Source organism: Schistocerca americana, chromosome 5 (genome assembly GCF_021461395.2).
Source record: "Schistocerca americana isolate TAMUIC-IGC-003095 chromosome 5, iqSchAmer2.1, whole genome shotgun sequence".
NCBI lineage: Eukaryota > Metazoa > Arthropoda > Insecta > Orthoptera > Acrididae > Schistocerca > Schistocerca americana.
Window position 1 is genome coordinate 282,264,982 of NC_060123.1, and position 20,012 is coordinate 282,284,993.

Genomic DNA, 20,012 nt, shown 5'->3' on the forward strand with positions numbered 1-20,012 from the left:
GTATTCCAGTCAACAATCTCAAAAGTGTTCCCCAAGTGTACAGATGCTAGAAACGTAGGTTTGCCTTGTCAGGAAATGTAGGTTTGTCTTTCCTTAATCTAGCTTCTAAGATAAGTCATAGGGTCAGTATTGCCTCACGCATTCCAACATTTCTGCGGAATCCAAACTGATCTTCTTCGAGGTCGACATCTACCAGTTTTTCCATTTGTCTGTAAAGAATTCGTGTTAGTATTTTGCAGCCGCAGCATATTAAACCGAGTTCGGTAATTTTCATACCTGTCAATACCTGCTTTCTTTGGGGTTGGGGTTATTAAATTCTTGAATTCTGAGAGTATTTTGCCTGTCTCATACATCTTGCTCATGAGATGGTAGAGTTTTGTCAGGGCTGGCTCTCCCAAGGCTATCAGTAGTTATAATGGAATGCTGTCTACTCCCGGGGCCTTCTTAAGACTTTCGTCTTTCAGTATTCTGACGAATTCTTCACGCAGTAGTGTCTCCCATTTCATCTTCATCTACGTCCTCGTCCATTTCCATAATATTGCCCTCAAGTACATCGCCCTTGTATAGACCCTCTACATATTCCATCCACCTTTCTATTTTCCCTTCTTTGCTTAGAACTGGTTTTCCATCCTTGTATAGACCCTCTACTTGTTCCAACCACCTTCCTGCTTTCCCTTCTTTGCTTAGAATTAGTTTTCCATCAGAGCTCTTGATATATGCCTCTACATCCTTACATTTGTCGCCTGGCCATTCCTGCTTAGTTATTTTGCACTTCCTGTCAATTTCATTTTTGATATGTTTGTATTCGTTTTTCCCTACTTCATTTACTGCATTTTTATATTTTCTCCTTTCATCAATTAAGTTCAATATCTCCGCTGTCACCCAAGGATTTCTACTATCCCTCATCTTTTTACCTACTTGATCCTCTGCTGCCTTTACTATTTCATCTCTCAAAGCTATCCATTCTTCTTCTACTGTATTTCTTTCCCCCGTTCTTATGAGTCGTTCCATAATGCTCTCTCTGAAACTCTCTACAACACTCTATAACCTCTGGTTCTTTCAGTTTATCCAGATCCCATCTCCTTAAATTCCCACCTTTTCACAGTTTCTTCAGTTTTAATCTACAGTTCATAACATGTAGATTGTGGTCAGAGTCCACATCTGCCGCTGGAAATGTCTTACAATTTAAAACCTGCTTCCTAAATCTCTGTCTTACCATTATGCAGGGTGATTCAAAAAGAATACCACAACTTTAGGAATTTAAAACTCTGCAACGACAAAAGGCAGAACTAAGCACTATCTGTCGGCGAATTAAGGGAGCTATAAAGTTTCATTTAGTTGTACATTTGTTCGCTTGAGGCGCTGTTGACTAGGCATCAGCATCAGTTGATGCTAAGATGGCGACCGCTCAACAGAAAGCTTTTTGTGTTATTGAGTACGGCAGAAGTGAATCGACAACAGTTGTTCAGCGTGCATTTCGAACGAAGTATGGTGTTAAACCTCCTGATAGGTGGTGTATTAAACGTTGGTATAAACAGTTTACAGAGAATGGGTGTTTGTGCAAAGGGAAAAGTTCTGGACGACCGAGAACGAGTGATGAAAATGTAGCACACATCCAGCAAGCATTTGTTCGCAGCCCAGGAAAATCGACTCGCAGAGCTAGCAGAGAGCTGCAAATTCCACAATCAACTGTATGGAGGGTCCTACGAAAAAGGTTAGTTATGAAACCTTATTGTCTGAAATTGGTTCAAGCACTGTATGCAGCTGATAAGATTAAAAAAAATGGAAACACATGAATCTTTCGTTTCAAAGATTGTGTTTAGTGATGAAGCAACTTTCCACACTAACGGGAAAGTCAACCATCACAATGTCTGTATATGGGGCACTGAGAATCCGCGGGAAACAACTCAGTATGAACGTGACTCGCCTAAGGTGAACGTTTTCTGTGCCATTTCAGCCAATAAAGTTTTTGGTCCCTTTTTCTTCGAAGGTGCTACTGTAACTGGACTACAGTATCTGGAGATGTTAGAGAATTGGCTGTTCCCTCAGCTCGAACAAGAAGCACAACAATTCATATTTCAGCAGGATGGAGCGCCACCACATTGGCACTTATCTGTCCGTAACTACCTGAACGTCAACTACCCGAGGTGATATATCGGCTGCCAGGCAGCCCGTGACAGAGCACTTCATCACTGGCCTCCAAGAAGCCCTGATCTTACCCCTGCGATTTTTTCTTATGGGGGTATGTTAAGGATATGGTGTTTCGGCCACCTCTCCCAGCCACCATTGATGATTTGAAACTAGAAATAACAGCAGCTATCCAAACTGTTACGCCTGATATGCTACAGAGAGTGTGGAACGAGTTGGAGTATCGGGTTGATATTGCTCGTGTGTCTGGAGGGAGCCATATTGAACATCTCTGAACTTGTTTTTGAGTGAAAAAAAAAACCTTTTTAAATACTCTTTGTAATGATGTATAACAGAAGGTTATATTATGTTTCTTTCATTAAATACACATTTTTAAAGTTGCGGTATTCTTTTTGAATCACCCTGTATAATCTATCTGATACCTTCCCGTGTCTCCAGGCCTCTTCCACATATACATCCTCCTTTCATGATTTTTAATCTTAAGTGTTAGCTATGATTAAGCTATGCTCTGTGACAAGGGCTAGTAAAAATCCTTGGATAACAGAAGATATATTAAATTTAATTGATGAAAGGAGAAAATATAAAAAATACAGTAAATGAAGCAGGCATAAAGGAATACAATCGTCTCAAAAATGAGATCGACATGAAGTGCAAAATGGCTAAGCAGAGATGGCTAGAGGACAAATGTAAGGATGTAGAGGCATATATCACTAGGGGTAAGATAGATACTGCCTAAAGGAAAATTAAAGATACATTTGGAGAAAAGAGAGCCACTTGTATGAATATCAAGAGCTCAGATTGAAACCCAGTTCTAGGCAAAGAAGGGAAAGCAGAAAGGTGGAAGGAGTATATAGAGCGTCTATACAAGGGCGATGTACTTGAGGACAATATTATGGAAATGGAAGAGGATGTAGATGAAGATGAAATGGGAGACATGATATTGTGCGAAGAGTTTGACAGAGCACTGAAAGACCTAAGTCGAAACAAGGCCCCAGTAGTAGACAACATTCCATTAGAACTGCTGATAGCCTTCGAAGAGCCAGCCCCGACAAGACTGTACCATCTGGTGAGCAAGATGCATGACACAGGTGAAATACCCTCAGACTTCAAGAAGAATATAATAATTCCAGTCCCAAAGAAAGCAGGTGTTGATGTGAAAATAACCAAACGATCAGTTTAATAAGTCACGGGTGCAAAATACTAACACGAATTCTTTACAGATGAATGGAAAAACTGACAGAAGCTGACCTCGGGGAACGTCAGTTTTGATTCGACAGAAATGTTGGAACACGTGAGGCAATACTGACCCTACAGCTTACCTTAGAAGTTAGATTAAGGAAAGGCAAACCTACATTTCTAGCATTTGTAGACATAGATAAAGCTTTTGACAATGTTGACTGGAATACTCTCTTTCAAATTCTGAAGGTGGCAGGGGTAAAATACAGGGGGCAAAAGACTATTTACAATTTGTACAGAAACCAGATGGCAGTTATAAGAGTCGAGGGACATGAAAGGGAAGCAGTGGTTGGGAATGGAGTGAGACAGGGTTGTAGCCTATCCCCGATGTTATTCAATATGTAATTTGAGCAAGCAGTAAAGGAAAGGAAAGAAAAACTCGGAGTTGGAATTTAAATCCATGGAGAAAAAATAAAGACTTGGAGGTTCGCTGATTACATAATTCTGTCAGACACATCAAAGGACCTGGAAGAGCAGTTGAACGGAATGGACAATGTCTTGAAAGAAGGATGTAAGATGAACATCAACAAAAGCAAAATGAAGATAATGGATTGTAGTCTAATTAAGTCGGGTGATGCTGAGGGAATTAGATTAGGAAATGAGACACTTAAAGTAGTAAATGAGTTTTGCTGTTTGGGGAGCAAAATAACTGATTATGGTCGAAGTAGAGAGGATATAAAATGTAGACTGGCAATGACAAGGAAAGCCTTACTGAAGAAGAGAAATTTGTTAACATCGACTATAGATTTAAGTGTCAGGAAGTCATTTATAAAAGTATTTGTATGGAAGTGAAATGAGGACAATAAATAGTTTAGACAAGAAGAGAATAGAAGCTTTTGAAATGGGGTGCTACGGAAGAATGCTGAAGATTAGATGGGTAGATCACATAACTAATGAGGAGGTATTGAGTAGAATTGGGGAGAAGAGAAATTTGTGGCACAACTTGACTAGAAGATGGGATTGGTCGGTAGGACAAGTTCTGAGGTATCAAGGGATCACCAATTTAGTATTGGAGGGCAGCGTGGAGGGTGAAAATCGTAGAGGGAGACTAAGAGATGAATACACTAAGCGGATTCAGAAGGATGTAGGTTGCAGTAGGTAGTGGGAGATGATGAAGCTGGCATAGGATAGAGTAGCATGGAGAGCTGCATCAAACCAGTCTCTGGACTGAAGACTGCAACAGCAACAGTAGCTTGAATATCAATAGTGGAAGGTCATAATTTTTAGAGGCAACAGTACTTTGAAATATCAGGATTTTTTGTAAAATAAAGATGCTTCGGTAATAAAATGACACATGAATCAGAAAAACATAATTTACTCTCTGGATAACAAGAATTTAGAATACATGGTTCGTGATGTAATTTTGTTATTTACTAGTTCTCAGTCAAGATGTAAATTAGCTCAGAATTTTAGTTATAAATTATGTTTTTCTCAATAAGTAACTGAGGTATTTTGTAATCCATAGAAGGCTAGGAGCAGGAAACTTAACTTGTAAGTTGTACATGTGTATTGAAGAATTCAAAGGCGATGACAATTGTTGATCATTGTAACTCATTCTTGTTTGCTGTAGATGTCCTAGGTTTGTTACTTTCTTGATTATGTTTCATTCTTTAACAATTCTAATATTTTTACTTTTTTGAAATGGAAATATGATGCATTATCTTTTACTTTTCTTCATTTATTCATAAAAAATTGGTGCTTGACCACGGTAACTCTATTACAGCTGCGTTACAGCAGTTCAGTAACAATTACTGCCCCACTATGCCAAACACCAGTCATGTACACTTGTGAGCTGCTTGGAATCCTGTAAACAGTGTTGTCAAAGAATCACCCCTATGGTCAAAATCAATCCCTCTCCACAAGATTTTAATGATTATTTTGTTAAATCTGTCTAGGAATAAAGCAATTTCATTAGTAAACCTGATACAGATCCATCAGAACCCTTAGAAAAGAATTATCATGGAATTCCCTACAATAATAATCTCACTTTCTCCAATGCTACACCTAGTATTATATAAAAAATAGTATGGAACATCATCAGATAGTGTTGATATTTATGACATGTCTTGCAACGTGCTGAAGAAAATCACAGACTCTACTGTTTGTACATTAACTCAATGCATAAATAAATGTGAATCAGAGGGATACTTTCCAGAGGAGCTGAAATTATCTGGGGTGATTCCTGTGTATAAAAAGGGTGACAAAGACAACCTTAACACTTTCTGTGACCTTTGTGAAGTATTTGTCTGTGTAGGACATGACACTCCTACAGAAACCCCATTTCTGTGGCATCAGGGATAACAGCCTAAAACTATTAACGTCTTATCTCCAAAACCAAAGACAAGTTATCTGCACTGGCATAGAAAAGTCTGTCAAGAAACAATCCAAAGACGGAGTTCCACAGGGATTTATTTGGCAATGACCGATGACCTACCCTCCTTTATAAGCTCCAATATGCAGATGACACTACCTTCCTAAATTACAACATTGGTGTAAATAAGGTAAAAGATTCTGTTGACAGTGTTCTCGCCCAAGCCTCATGTTAGATTGGTGCAAATGGATTCCTCCTGAATGAGAACAAAACACAAAAAGGGACAAACACTATTTTAATGACCCCAGATGTATAAAGTTATTTGGGTATACTCAAATGAAAAATTGTCCTGGGAGCAAACATAAAATACATTAGTGTTAAATTATGTAGAGGAATTTACTTGTTAAAAAATCTTATTTTGCATTTTTTCAAAGTATTATGTCATGTGGACTTATTCTCTGGGGAAACTCAAGCCATGTTCAAAATTTTATTTCTGCAGAAGAAAGCAATGAGAGCCATTACATGTTCTCAAATAAAGCTCATTGTAAGCCCTTGTTCTCTGAATATAAAATACTGACTGTTATAAATCTATATACATGTACACCAAGTGTTAATCTGCACGAAAGGGAATCCGCATGAATTAAATTGTAGAAGTAATATTCACAGATCACAACACAAGAAAAAGTAAGTCCATACATAAGTCATACCATAGACTATCAAAGGCAATCAATAGCTACTGGCTAACGGGCCGTAAACTGGTTAATAAGCTTCCACAGATGGCACAAGACCTTCAAGGAAAACATTAAATAAATGGCTTGTTGCCACCCCCTTTTATGAATTAAGTTTTTTAACTGTGACATGGAATTTTAAGCTAACAACTAACATGCTCTTCTGTTCTATTTACTAATGTAATGATTGCACTGTATAAAAAATTTATCTATTGTTGTAGTGGTCTAATGACAATAAAATTATCTTATGTTGTATTTTTACCATTATTACAATTTTTATGTTTTTTTGTAAATTACAGTGCAAAAAAATTAATACAAATAATTTCGTGTGTGATATCAAGGTCAGCAGAGAACACAGATATAACTTCAATTAACTGTTTTATGTTTTGTAAAGTTTTTCCATGCTAACTTTTGTAACATTTTACAACTAACATTAAAAAAGTAAACTTTCATTAACAATAAATTGATATTCTAATGGCCCACAATAGTGGTGACTTTAATGATAAAGATGTATTAAAACACCACTGTTCTAATATGAACTGAGTGAGATGGCACTGTTGTTAGCGCTCTGGACTCGCATTCTGGAGGATGAAGGTTCAAACCTGCATCCAGCTATCCTGATTTAGGTTTTCTGTGATTTTCCTAAATTGCTTCAGGCAAATGCTGGGATGGTTCCTGTGAAAGGTCATGACCGAATTCTTTTCCCAACATTCCTTAATCGGATGGGACCAATGACCTCATTGTTTGTCCCCTTCTCTGAAATCAACCAACCATCCCAGTTAAGAAGACTGATTACATTGTAAATAAATGATTGTGTTGTTTAATACAATTGTACCAAGTTACTTTTGTTTGTAGTCTGGTTGTTACAGTTTGTGGCATTATACAATGATTGTTTTAAGTTGAAAATCGGGACATAACCCCACATATATGTTTACATAACCAAATTATCATGTAATGTGATTTTTGTAGTCAAATGTATTATATAGCTCAATAGGTGAATCTGGTCTGTTACTTACACAGGATAACTTTAGTCCAAAAGAAAGTTCCAAAGTTAAAACTAAAATAGGATTAATGTGCTCTAGGAGAGATACCAGAAAAAATGGAGGTGCTCCACTTTGCTACATTTAAAGTCCTTGAGCCAGTCGCATATATGAGAACCTATTTAGATAGGCACAACGAAAAGACTGTCACATTAAGCTTTTTGCCAAAGTCTTCATCAAACAGCAAAACACACTGACTGCTATCTCTGGCTGCTCACGCCAGAGTGAAATTGAAACACATCAAATGGGAGCAACAGGCCACAGTGGAGCAGGGAAGGGGAAGGGATAGTAGGATACAGATGGGAACAGGAAGCAGTGCTGCTTGGCAGAGCGTGTAGGGATAGAGGTGACAGACAAGGCTAGTGGAGGGAGTAGATATGGCAGAGAGGGCTACCTGGCGCAGTGTCAGGAGCCAGCTCCCGATAATGCACAAGGTAAGCCCTGTCTGCCACCTCTAGTCACTGCTCTAGCCTTGTCTGCCACCTCTAGTCCCTGCACGCTCTGTCAGGCAGCACAGTTCACTATTCCCCCACCTGTGCCCTTCCATCCCTCCTCCTTCCCTGCTCCACTATGAATTGTTGTTATCGTTCAAAGCATTTCAGTTTCTCTGGCATGAGCAGTCAGGTGTATGAGGTGTGCTTGCTTTTGTGAATGCATTTGTGTTTTTCTTTTCTGACGAAGGCTTTGGCTGAAAGCTTAATGTGTAATAATCTTTTCGTTGTGCCCATCTGCAACTTGGTGTGTCAATTTTACAGTGCATAGCACTCTATCCATGCTGTAATTGTTGATATTCCAGCCTGGACTTTCTACTGTTTGATTCAGCAGAAATTCAGCTACCTTGAGAAAAGTCACTGAGTATCCTCTCGCACAACTCAACCACTGCTGTTATCTGCATGCGTTTTCAGCTATAGCTAATAAGTTTCCCCTGTATTTGAATTTAAGTAGTCAGGCAATTTGTAGGATTTGCTGATATCATCAGTTTTCAATTTTCTTGTTTGTTACTTTGAAGATCCTTGCAACAGAGTACAAAACCCCATGTGGGATGCTATTCAAGGAAGGGAAATCTACATAGAAATTATTTTTCTTTCTTGTATTCTGTCAGATCATAACATTGAGAAATTATACAAATTGCTATTGACTAACTATAAAATTGAAGTGTGTGAAATAGTTACCTTTACATGGAAAATCCGGGATGGAAGGTAACAATATTAGTTAGCAAAGGAAAGTTGTGACTCACCATATAGTGGAAATGCTGAGTCGCGATAGAGTCATTCCATGTCAAATCAACACACTTTATATAAAAATTTTACCTCGCCCTCTTAGATTTTGCTGAAAGTTGGAATACTTATAGTGGGTGCTGAAACTAAGAAAAATACCAAACTTCAATTTTTTACCTCAAACTATTTCTGAAATATGGTCATGTAAACTTTTCAAAAACTGGCCAAAAATGTGTGAACGGACTTTTTTTAAATTGCCCTAGGAGCTGCCCTAATTGAGCTAGAGAACTGGGAAAGGTGTCATTTTGCATCATTTTTCATGCTCTTTCCAGTGATAGACAAAAACATAGCTTCTAATTAATAACCTTTTTCAAAATGGTAATTAATATTTTGATTTAATTTTTTTACAGGAAGTACATCATTGAAAATTTTCAAAATATTTCCATAACTACTTCATACTGTTGTAAATCACATGGCAAACTATGAATGAGGGATGATGATGGGTTCATTGTTAAAAAAAAAAAATTATTCCGGACTCTTGTTTTTCCCTAATAGCCCTAGTTTGACCAAACTGACCTGTAAGGTAGTATGTCAGTAGAGGACCGTATACATAGGGCTTGATGTCTGTAAAATAATTCAGAGACTGGAGCCATTGTTGAGATGATGTAGTCTGCATTGTTACCTTCTAAGGCTTTGTGAGCCTACAGCATTATTGTGCACTCTGGTTTTAGTGCAAATCAATTGTTACCTCTGTGTTGACCAGTCTGTATCTATTATGTTTAATAGTTCATTTTCAAGTAAATCGAAACATTGAAGGACAGTTTATAAGTGGTTTTTGTATAAATATGGAACCAAGTAAAAAGTGCAGTGCTGTAAGAGTGCAGTGTTGTAATCCATTGAAGAAGTCAAATCTTTTATTAGAAACAGAAAAAAAACTGAGAAATGTCACAACATGGATGCCCAAATTATTTCCTCAAATACCAAGTGGTGCCAAGATTTGTGATAAATGTAGGAAAGATGTAACCAAATTGAAAAATACACCAGAGCCCATCAGTGATGAAAGTGCCGAAGAAGAATCTTCTGGATCAGAGATAATCATCCGAGACCAAGACCCTGACTTCACTCCAACTTCAGTAGCTGTTAAAACATTTAACACAACACTTCAAGAACTAGGTGAGTCCCCAATTGACAAGAGAAAACTAACACTAGGCATTACGCCAAATCAAAAGTGAAGAAAATCTCATCAATGACACGTAAACTTTTTGTTGCTCCTGAAACTTCTTCGTCAGATACTGATACTGATGAATCCGTTCTTGAAAATCTTAAAAGAAACTTTAAAAATTCTATAAGTAGAGCAAAAAACTAATGATTCTTACAAGTTTACCTGAAAAGTGAAGTGTCAGGAAAATAATGAGGGAATTTAATGCTCCTAATTACATTGTTCGGCAGTCCAAAAAAATTTTGAAAGAGAGAGGATTCATGGAAGGTCCAAACCCAAAACCAGAGAAGTGTTTACCAACAGAAACTGTCAAAACTGTACGTTCATTTTATGAAAATGGTGAAGTTAAAAAGGGCAATGCCAGGTATTAAAGATTGTGTGACAATTACAGAAACAAGTGGAAATAAAACAAAAATATCAAAAAGACTTATTTTGTGTAACCTTAAAGAAGCTTACAAACATTTTAAAGACAAGTTTCCTAACATAAAAATAGGTTTCTCTAAATTTGCTGAGTTGAGACCAAAACATTGTGTATTAGCTGGCCGGAGTGGCACACACACTGTCTGCGTGTGCACAACTCGCCAAAACATAAAATTAGTGATAGAAAATGCCAAACTAAATACAGTAACAAACAGCAGCTTAAACAAAGCAGTGCATTGCAAAAATGCTTTGCAACCCACCATCAGTTGATTGCAACATGGGAAACATGGGAAACTGCCCAGGAGAAACTGTCATACATAAAATTTTAAAAGACTCTTTTTCATGAAAACTTGATTGAACAAGTTCAGTTCCGACAGTGGATGTCAGTTGGCCGATGTAATCTGGAAATTGTTCAGAAAACTTCTGAAGAATTCATAGACTTATTTTGTAGTAAGATGTCGACTTTGATTCGGCATGACTTCATTGCCAAGCAACAATGAACATTCCGTAACTCCACAAGAGAAAACCTTATGGAATATGAATTTGTTGTCATATGTGATTTTTCAGAAAATTATAGTATAGTTCTACAGGATGAAGCTCAGAGTTTCCACTGGACAAGACAACAGATTACCATTCATCCTTTTGTTATATATTACAAACAGGAAGACAAAATTGAGCATATGAGCTTTGTCATTGTTTCAGATTGCCTGGAGCACAATACAACTGTGGTTTACACCTTTCAAAAGAAGCTAATTTCATTTCTAACAAATTTCAAAAGATTCCAAAAAAGACATACTATTATTCTGACGGTTCTGCCACTCAGTATAAAAAGAAGAAAAACTTCCTGAACCTTTGCCTTCATGAGGAAGACTTCAACATAAAAGCTGAGTGGCACTTTTCAGCCTCAGCACATGGGAAAGGGCCTTGTGATGGAGTAGGGGGCAAGTTTGCAAAGGCCATACCAAAATCAGATCCAAACCACACGAGATCTATTTGAGTAGGCAGTAGATAATATCACAAATGTTTTTGCATATTCCACTCAAGAAGACTACGCTGCTTCAGAAATATTATTAAAAAGCCGACTTGAAGAGGCATTGACAATCAAAGGAACACAGCAATTTCACGCTTTCATTCCCAACACTGCATCAAAATTAATAGTCAAATACTTTTCAGGTGATATACAGAGTTGGGAGAGGGAAGTAACTGCATCACCAGACAAACTGAAGTCACAAGATGTATCAGGCTATGTCACCACTGCATATGGCAGAAACTGGTGGCTTGGGTACATTTTAGAAAAAAACGAAGAACTTGATGAAATGAAAATAACTTTTCTTCATCCATGTGGAGCAGCTAAGTCATTCTCTTATCCTGCACATGCAGATGTCCTGTGGGTGTCAGTTGTGGATGTTCTCACAAAAGTGAATCCATTTACTCCACTGCACAGGGAGAACATACATTCTTAATGAAAGTGATGTAAACCAAACCCAGTCAGCTTTATTAAAATGTAATATGTGAAGTTCCAAGACAATTTATTGGGAAACTGCTTTCAACTCAAAACTTAATTTTTGTCTCAGGTTAGTGTTAATGTATGTTTTATAGAAAGTTGTTTCAAAATTATTGTTAGTACCTATTGTGTTAAATTTAGCTATGTACAGATACCTGTTACTCAAAAACAAGCATTACGTATTTAATTTGTTTAATAGTTCCATTTCAAACATCATGGACCAGAACTATTATGTAAATACTTGTACTTATTCATACTTTATTTCAGTTTGTGGTTAAATGCTCAATTTCTTGTTTTTGTTATATCGATTAATATACTGTTAGTGAAGTTGTATGAAATTAAAATAAGCAATCAACTTAATTATAGAATATGCTGATTAGTTTTGGTTTAATAAGGTGATGTTTTGATATTTCTAATACTTTTTTTACTTACCTTTCAGTATATTTTAAAGAAATTCCTGTTTGTTAAAGGTCAATTTGGTCAAACTAGGGCCGTTATTGGAAAACAAGAGTCCGAAATAATTTTTTTTAACAATGAACCCATCATCATCCCAGATTTATATTTTGCCATGTGATTTACAATAGTATGAAGTAGTTATGGAAATACCTTGAAAATTTTCAATTATGTACTTTTTGCAAAAAAAATTAAAATTAAATCAAAATATTAATTAGCATTTTGAAAAAGGTTATTAATTAGAAGCTATGTTTTGTTGTATATCCCTGGACACCTTTCCCAGTTCTCTAGCTCAATTAGGGCAGCTCCTAGGACAATTAAAAAAAAGTCTGTTCACACATTTTTGGCTGGTTTTTGAAAAGTTTACATAGCCATATTTCAGGAAGGGATAGTATGGTGGGGGTGGTGGCCAGTGAAGTGATGCAGTTTAGATGGAGGGGAGGGGGGCGGGGGTAAGTAGTGGAAAGGAGAGAAATAGAAAGAAATTAAAAGACCGGGTGTAGTAGTGAAATGATGACTGTGTAGTGTGCTGGAATGGGAATGAGGGGAGGGGGGGGCTGAATGGCTGAGGACAGTGTCTAACAAAGGTTGAGGCCAAGAGGGTTACGGGAACATAGCAGGTATTGCAGAAAAAGTTCCCCGCTGTGCAATTCAGAAAAGCTGGTGTTGGTGGGAAGGATCCATATGGCACAGGCTGTGAAGCAGTCATTGAGATTAGGGATATCATGTTTGGCAGTGTGTTCAGCAACAGGGTGGTACACTGGTTTTTGGGCCACAGTTTGTCGGTGGCCATTCATGCTGACAGGCAGGGCTACCTGTGAAACCAGTCATGTGATTTACAAGCTAAGCTACAACCACTGTGCTGCATTCTATGTAGGCATGACAACCAACAAGCTGTCTGTCCGCATGAATGGTCACCGACAAACTGTGGCCAAAAAACAAGTGGACAACCCTGTTGCTGAACACACTGCCAAACAAGATATCCCTCATCTCAATGACTGCTTCATAGCCTGTTCGGTATGGCTCCTTCCCACCAACACCAGCTTTTCTGAATTGCGCAGGTGGTAACTTTCCCTGCAATACATCCTATGTTCCCGTAACCCTCCTGGCCTCAACCTTCATTAGTCACCGTCCTCACCCATTCAGCCACCTACCTGTACCCATTCCAGCACTACACAGCTGTCATTTCACCGCCACAACCAGTCATTTCATTTGTTTTTATTTCTCTCCTTTCCGCTACTTAGCCCCCACTCCCCACCTGTCCACCGTCTAAACTGCAGCACTTCACTGTCCGCCGCCCCCACCATTCTATCCCTCCCCCTCCCTGCTACAGCCTCCTCCTTACCTCCACCCCGTCGCCACTCCCATCATGCACTGGTGCTGCTGCTCGCAGTGTGGTGTCAGTTGTCTTTGAGACTGCAGACGTGTGTGCAAGTTGTGTGTGTGTGTGTGTGTGTGTGTGTGTGTGTACTGACAAAGGCCTTAATGGCCGAAAGCTACAATTGTGTGAATCTTTTTGTTGTGCCTATCGCGACTCAGCATCTCTGCTGTATGGTGAGTAGCAACTTTATATATTATTTATGAGAAATTTTATTGAAAGGAGGGTGTTATTGTTCACTAGTTTCTTTGTGTGGATGAGATCGAAAAAAATGGCAATCAGAACAGAGGGGGGGGGGGGGGGGGGGGATCATGTGATAGAAAGATTATGTCCAGTGTTTTCATGAAGGAAGAGGGAATTATTCATATTATATAAAATATGGGAAAAGCAACCATTCACTTGTAGCAGATGATGTAGATTGCAAAGATGACACTTGTAACAGAAGACAGCATTCACTTGCTTTAGGGCTCTGGGTCTTTTTCTAACAAGACTACATACGCACTACCTTACAGACAACCGAAACACACATTCCCAGAGCCACAGGGAGACTGATTATAGGAAGCTGCATTGTAGAGTTGAAGATGAGGAGGGGGTGGGAAGGACGCACAGGGCAAGGAGGAGGTAGTGGGGTAGTGCAAGGCAGGTCTTTACTGTACAAAAAGACAAAAGGAGTTCAGAGAGTACAGTATATCTGTGTGTGCGTGTGTGTGTGTGTGTGTGTGTGTGTGTGTGTGTGTGTGTGTGTTTGTTTGTGTTTGTGTTTTTCATTAACTTAAAAGGGGCCTGTATTCGAAAAGTAATGCATTTGGGACATCAGAGATATTGTCAGTGGAAGATGATGAGTGTTCCTAGAGGTCCCTGATGAATACAGTAGGAAATATGTTGATACATGGTTTCAAGCAGATAATTGTACTAACTTCTGATTTTTCAGGTGTGGACCTCTGCAATGATTTGCTGCGGATTCTTTTGTATGTGCTCAAAGTATTAAATAGGTTAAGCTTATTCGCTGCTTTTTATTTCTTGTCAGATGCAGGTGATGTCTTTTAATTGCTACTTTTTCCATCTTAATAAGCAGAAAACATTGCGTACGAAATTTTCTTTCAGGCAGCATTCATCATGTTAATCAACATTGGACACACTGACTCCTGGTTTAGGTATCCATATATACCTTTTCTGAAGAAACTACAACAGTGTGTGGTTATTTTACTTGGTCACAATATGATGCTCCACTGGCTTGTGTCTAGTTAAATAAAAATGTATCTTATGATCATTTGGCTAATCAGTAACTGACTTTCATTAAGATGGTGGGGTGCAGTGCTCAGGATGTCTGAGATATCATCATTATTACTCATTGTACAGTGTGTTAAGAAAGTGTTCAATATTTCGAATGGTGATAGTATCCACAAAGAACAAAAGATCTCTAGTGAAAATGAGTTCTAAAATGCGTATCTTAAGAGCTGTAAGCATTTGTTCAATAGAAGAAATGTGTTTCACATTAGTGAATATAAATAAGTGCTCATAGATCTAAGGTATCTATTTTAGACTAAAGTTTACTAGACATTTTTTCTTGTTTCGAAATGTCTCAAAATATTAGACACTTTTTTTGATACCCTTCATAATAGTTAAATGTTACCATTAAAACATTACTTTAAGGGACGATGTAACAGAAAATGTTAACATGTATTTAAAAAATCATTACAGCCATATTTATTTATATACAAATCTAAAATTTGCATGTGTAAAGTAAAAGAGTTGTGCTTTAATGGAAAAATATAGTAAAGTATCCAGGATTAATATTTTGCCAGAAATTTGAATTTTTAATTTTTTTATTGTCTTTTTTTTTGTGCCATAACTCAATTTCTAATCATGCAATTATTCTGAAAATTTTACTGTAGTGTCCTGACAAGGTTATAAGACCACTGAACTGCAGTTATTAATTTATGGTTCAAATTGTATCATTAAAAGAGTTTTTAATTTTGCACATCCAAAATTAACTTTTTTTTCTACGTACAATCATCTAAAAATCAAAATGTAATTGCAGAGTCTCGTATTTTTTTTTTTAGTTCCAGGGAAACAGCGACACATTGTGAATAGTTCCTGAAAATTTCATAACATTAGAGCATATACTTTTTGAGAAAAGGCATCTAATAACGTAAAAAATGTAAAAGAGAGAAAGTGAGGTTCAAAGATTTTCTTCTCATACTTCATGTAACAAGTTTACCTCAATTTTAATATCTTCCATACTGATACTCGTAATCCTCCAGGTTTCTCTTCTCTCCTCTTCAAATATGCCTACCCTGTATTTGCAGGTAAGACACTGATCTATTAGCTTTCTTGACCCTGCTCTCGTCAATGGTATAAAATGCTTTTGTTGTAAACACATCAGTAGTTATACCATCTTTCTTCAGCACTTCAAATCTGCCACCTTTTTGAGCATCTAATCCAAATTAAATTATTGAGAGGCTTTCACTTACATTTTGTGTCTTTCCATGACGACACTTCCTCACTAAATCAGTGTTTGCAAGAAACCTGAATGTGGGATTAATTTGCATTCGTAACAAGTTCTGGTAATTGGTGTTTATGTGAATATGTCTCATTTCTGTAGTAGAACTTACACCAACGTCTTTTGGACACAGATTGTGCATTGGTGTCTGTTCAGTGGATAGTTTGCAGAAAAAAATTGCCTATACAGCATGCCTCATTGCCTGTAAATTATGTGTGTTTTTACTTATACCTCTCCCATAAAATAACTGAAGAGAATAAATTTCTTTCAGAGTAAGCCTGCCTTTTCCTCCTAGTGATTTTCCACCCTCAAGTACTTCACCTTTCTTCTCTTTCAGCAAGCGACAGGGCCTACCACAAAGCCTCTTTTGGATATGGCCAACACATTCCAACTTATCTATTGTTGTACTGTACAGATTTTTATCTGTTATAGCTCTGAACGAAGAGGAGTCCCTATCACCAAGGATTTAGTATATCTAACACCATATTGGTTCTCAGATCTGGAGAGCATCCTCACAACTGCAGCAGCCTCCATGCCTCCACTTGAGCCACTATAGTTTTTAGAGCATGCTGCTGCATGCTTTTCTTGCCACAGTTTCTCACTGTCTTCATTGTTGGACATTTTCCTTGTTGCACACTGGTGGCAGTATTTAGACATAATTTCTACATCTAAAACTTTACCTGAGGCAATACCAATAACAGATGTAACTTCATACAGAGATGTGTGACCCCTTTTCATCCAGGTCCCATCTACAGACACACACAGGTTAGTAACATTTGTAGGACATTCACTGTCATGAATATCTACTCCAGGATCTTCCTTTTTGTTCCCCCCCCCCACTTCCTCCACTGCTTTCTTCAAACCAGGATCTTCCTTTTTGTCCCCACCCCCCCCCCCCCCCCCCCCCCAATTCCTCCACTGCTCTCTTCATAGAAACTTTTGCAGTATCGCACACAGCATCAGTCACTTTTTATTTATTTTTTTCAAACCTTGCACAAGGTGGAGGCTTGTTGAGAAAACCACATACCTTCATCCCTACCCTGTCCAAGGCATCTCAGAGCATATGATAACCTAAAATTGCTTTCATAGGTACCAGTGTCAGTTTTTTTGGAGGAGGAAATTGAAAATTCGTAGCCACACGAATTACAAATCAATTTAAAACTACAAGCTATTCCCACTCTTCTTTCTTCAACAACAATCATGCATTCCATATTTTTACAGCTAACACGTGAACATGAAATCTTTATAGCCTGCCAGAGAAGCTCTAAATCAAAAAGTCTAAATCCAGTGGAATCCATATCATCATCATTCACGCACCTGTACAATTCTCCTGTCCCAAGTTTTGATACTGAGGCTGAGAGCTTATGTTCTTCATTTCGAGCTCCTTCCTCTTTTTTTGTTGGTAAACTGATTTCTATGAAACCTACGTTTCCTAAACACAGTTTTCCCATCACCCATTATGCATAAATCTTGACTTCCACGTAAAGGTTTGCGAATTCAGCCTTCCTCCTACTAATATGTGTTAGTATTGTTAAAACATAAATAAAACACATGCTAGAAAGTTTTCAGCCAAAGATATAGATGTCAGCCAGAAATATCGAAAGAAAATAGCCTTCACACTGAAACAAGTTCTGCTGAAGCAAGCTGTTTCCCAAATGTCGGAAAAGGTGGGAGTGGCTGCCAGTGCAGAGTTAATCAGTTCATCAATTTAAAGGCATTTCTAAAGCTGCTATCACTGTAAAATTCACACACAACATAGATTCAACTGTGTGGATCAAGAAAATAATACTTTTGAAAAACCGATTTTTTGGACCAAAATCCATTTCATCCCCCCTTAATAATGTGTTTATCTCAGTGCTTTAGCAAAAAATGTAAAATATTAATTCAGTGTTTTAATTTTCAGGTGACCATGGTGGAGACAGTGAAGCAGAAGTTACAGCAGCCTTATTTGTGTACTCGTCAGTTCCACTTGTACCTTCTAGTATGGTGCCTTATTCTAGTGTAGTCAGTCAAGTGGATCTAGTACCAACATTATCTACAATACTGGATGTGGATATCCCATTTCCCAACCTAGGCACTGTGATATTGGATGCACTGCCTTCTCTTTCTACGAACAGCAGGAGTTTTCCTGAATGGAAAACACTTCTGTGGTATTTATGGAAAAATGTGGAGCAAGCTTCACACTACATCCAGCAGTATTCTAATGAAAGCAACCAGTTGCCAAAAGAAAAACTTGATATATTAGATGAAAAGTATATTTACCTTGTACAGAAAGTGAAAAGTGTTGATTGTGAAGAGAGTTTTAAAAACTTTGCCCAACTTGCAAAGGATTATTTAATATTTCTAAAAGAAATGTGTAAAGAAGTTTGGGTTCATTTTGATCCCTTGTCCATGTCTCGAGGCCTAATTGTTACTTTTTTAACGCTGTTCTTTTCGTACCTGCTTGTTGATGGTTTACCTGGTAATTTGTTAATAGATGTAATTAGTGATGCATTTCTTATTGTAATGTGTTTTGCTTTGGGTTTGGCCACTGTTGGAGTTTTATTTTCGGACTCTTTTAATGCAATAGAAAATTTAGAGCAGGACATTTACTTTTTTATGGGATGTATATCACTATTTTTCATGTGTGTCATTATAATTCAGAATTGGGCATCTATAACAAAACACTGGTATAACCAGCAAAAGTTAAATGATATTCCAAGTATATTTGCTAGATTTCTTCTAATATGTGGTTTATTTTCTGTTTTTTCCAACAGTTTTGTTGTGGAGGAAGCCACTGTTGTATCATATTTTGTTACAAGTTTGATTTGGATAATATTGTATGAATTTAAATCCCCGAGGCAGAGTCAGACTTTGACAGTGAAATCATCATTTTCTAAATTGCATTTGTCACCATCTAGATTAAAAATTCTAAGTTTGGCAGCGATATTGACCATCATGATTCGGCTGTCCCATTATTATTGGAGATGTAGGGAAGAACAGGTTAACTGTGGGCCTTTCATTACTCATAAATCTCCTGCATCTGCAACTGTGGGAAATAAATACAGAAATGCTGAGTGCCTTTTCACTGTTGGTTGTCTTGCTGCATTTGTCACAGTAGCAAGACTGTGGCTTCGAAGTTGTGGGAACTTAGCTGCGTATTCGACAACGGTTACACTTTTTAAGTATTGCCCTAATTTAATAGTAGTTTCTACTGGTGGCTTTTGGGTGCTCCAGAGCTTGCCCAGAGACACAAAAAATAATGTTTTTTTCCCCTGGCATCTGCAAGTTTTGCCATGGTTTATCTTTACACTTATCATTGCTGCAGTTTTTAGTTTGTGTGTTGAACCACTGTGTGTATATCTTGTTCCAAAGAAGAAAGAGAAAATTATATCTTTTTATGGACAGGAGAATGTGATTCCTAATTTATTCAAACATGTGAGAAGTATGATCCGTGAAAATAAAATGAATGGCAGTGTAAACAGTGACCAGATAAACAGTACTGAAAACTTCCCAGTTGTTTATGGACTAGCAACTGTATATAGTGCAGCATTTGTTGTACTCACAGTATTTGTTTCTCTTCTTGCTGCACTTTTGCATGGGGATGTGCTGGCACCATCATTAGTATTGATGGTGTCAACAGCAGCTGGAGTTTTGGCTATGCTGTCAGTGGGACAGTTTGAAAAATCTCAAACAGCTGGTAAGTCAGCATCTGCTTTTGAAATTTTTTATGTTGTATTTTAATTGTATTAATAGTATTTTAATTACAACATCATATTTCTTTTGAGACTATTGTGTTGATGATTCTTTCTCATTAATTTTCCCAGTATAAAATATTTTATGGTATAGTTACTACAGCTAATGCTCAGGTACAGA

The 20,012-nt window shown here is 37.6% G+C and overlaps 1 protein-coding gene across 4 annotated transcripts in view; it reads left to right on the top strand.

Annotated features, from left to right (window-relative positions):
• LOC124615423 (GPI ethanolamine phosphate transferase 3) overlaps nucleotides 1–20,012 on the top strand; it is a 103,356-nt gene that overhangs the window by 25,470 nt on the left and 57,874 nt on the right. For all 4 annotated transcript variants that reach the window (XR_006979790.1, XR_006979791.1, XM_047143296.1 and 1 more), the window contains exon 3: nucleotides 18,061–19,836. Coding sequence is in view for 2 of the 4 variants with exons in the window: in XM_047143296.1 (XP_046999252.1) it covers nucleotides 18,061–19,836 (1,776 nt within the window). In the remaining 2 variants the exon portion in view is untranslated. The remainder of the gene's footprint in view (nucleotides 1–18,060; nucleotides 19,837–20,012) is intronic.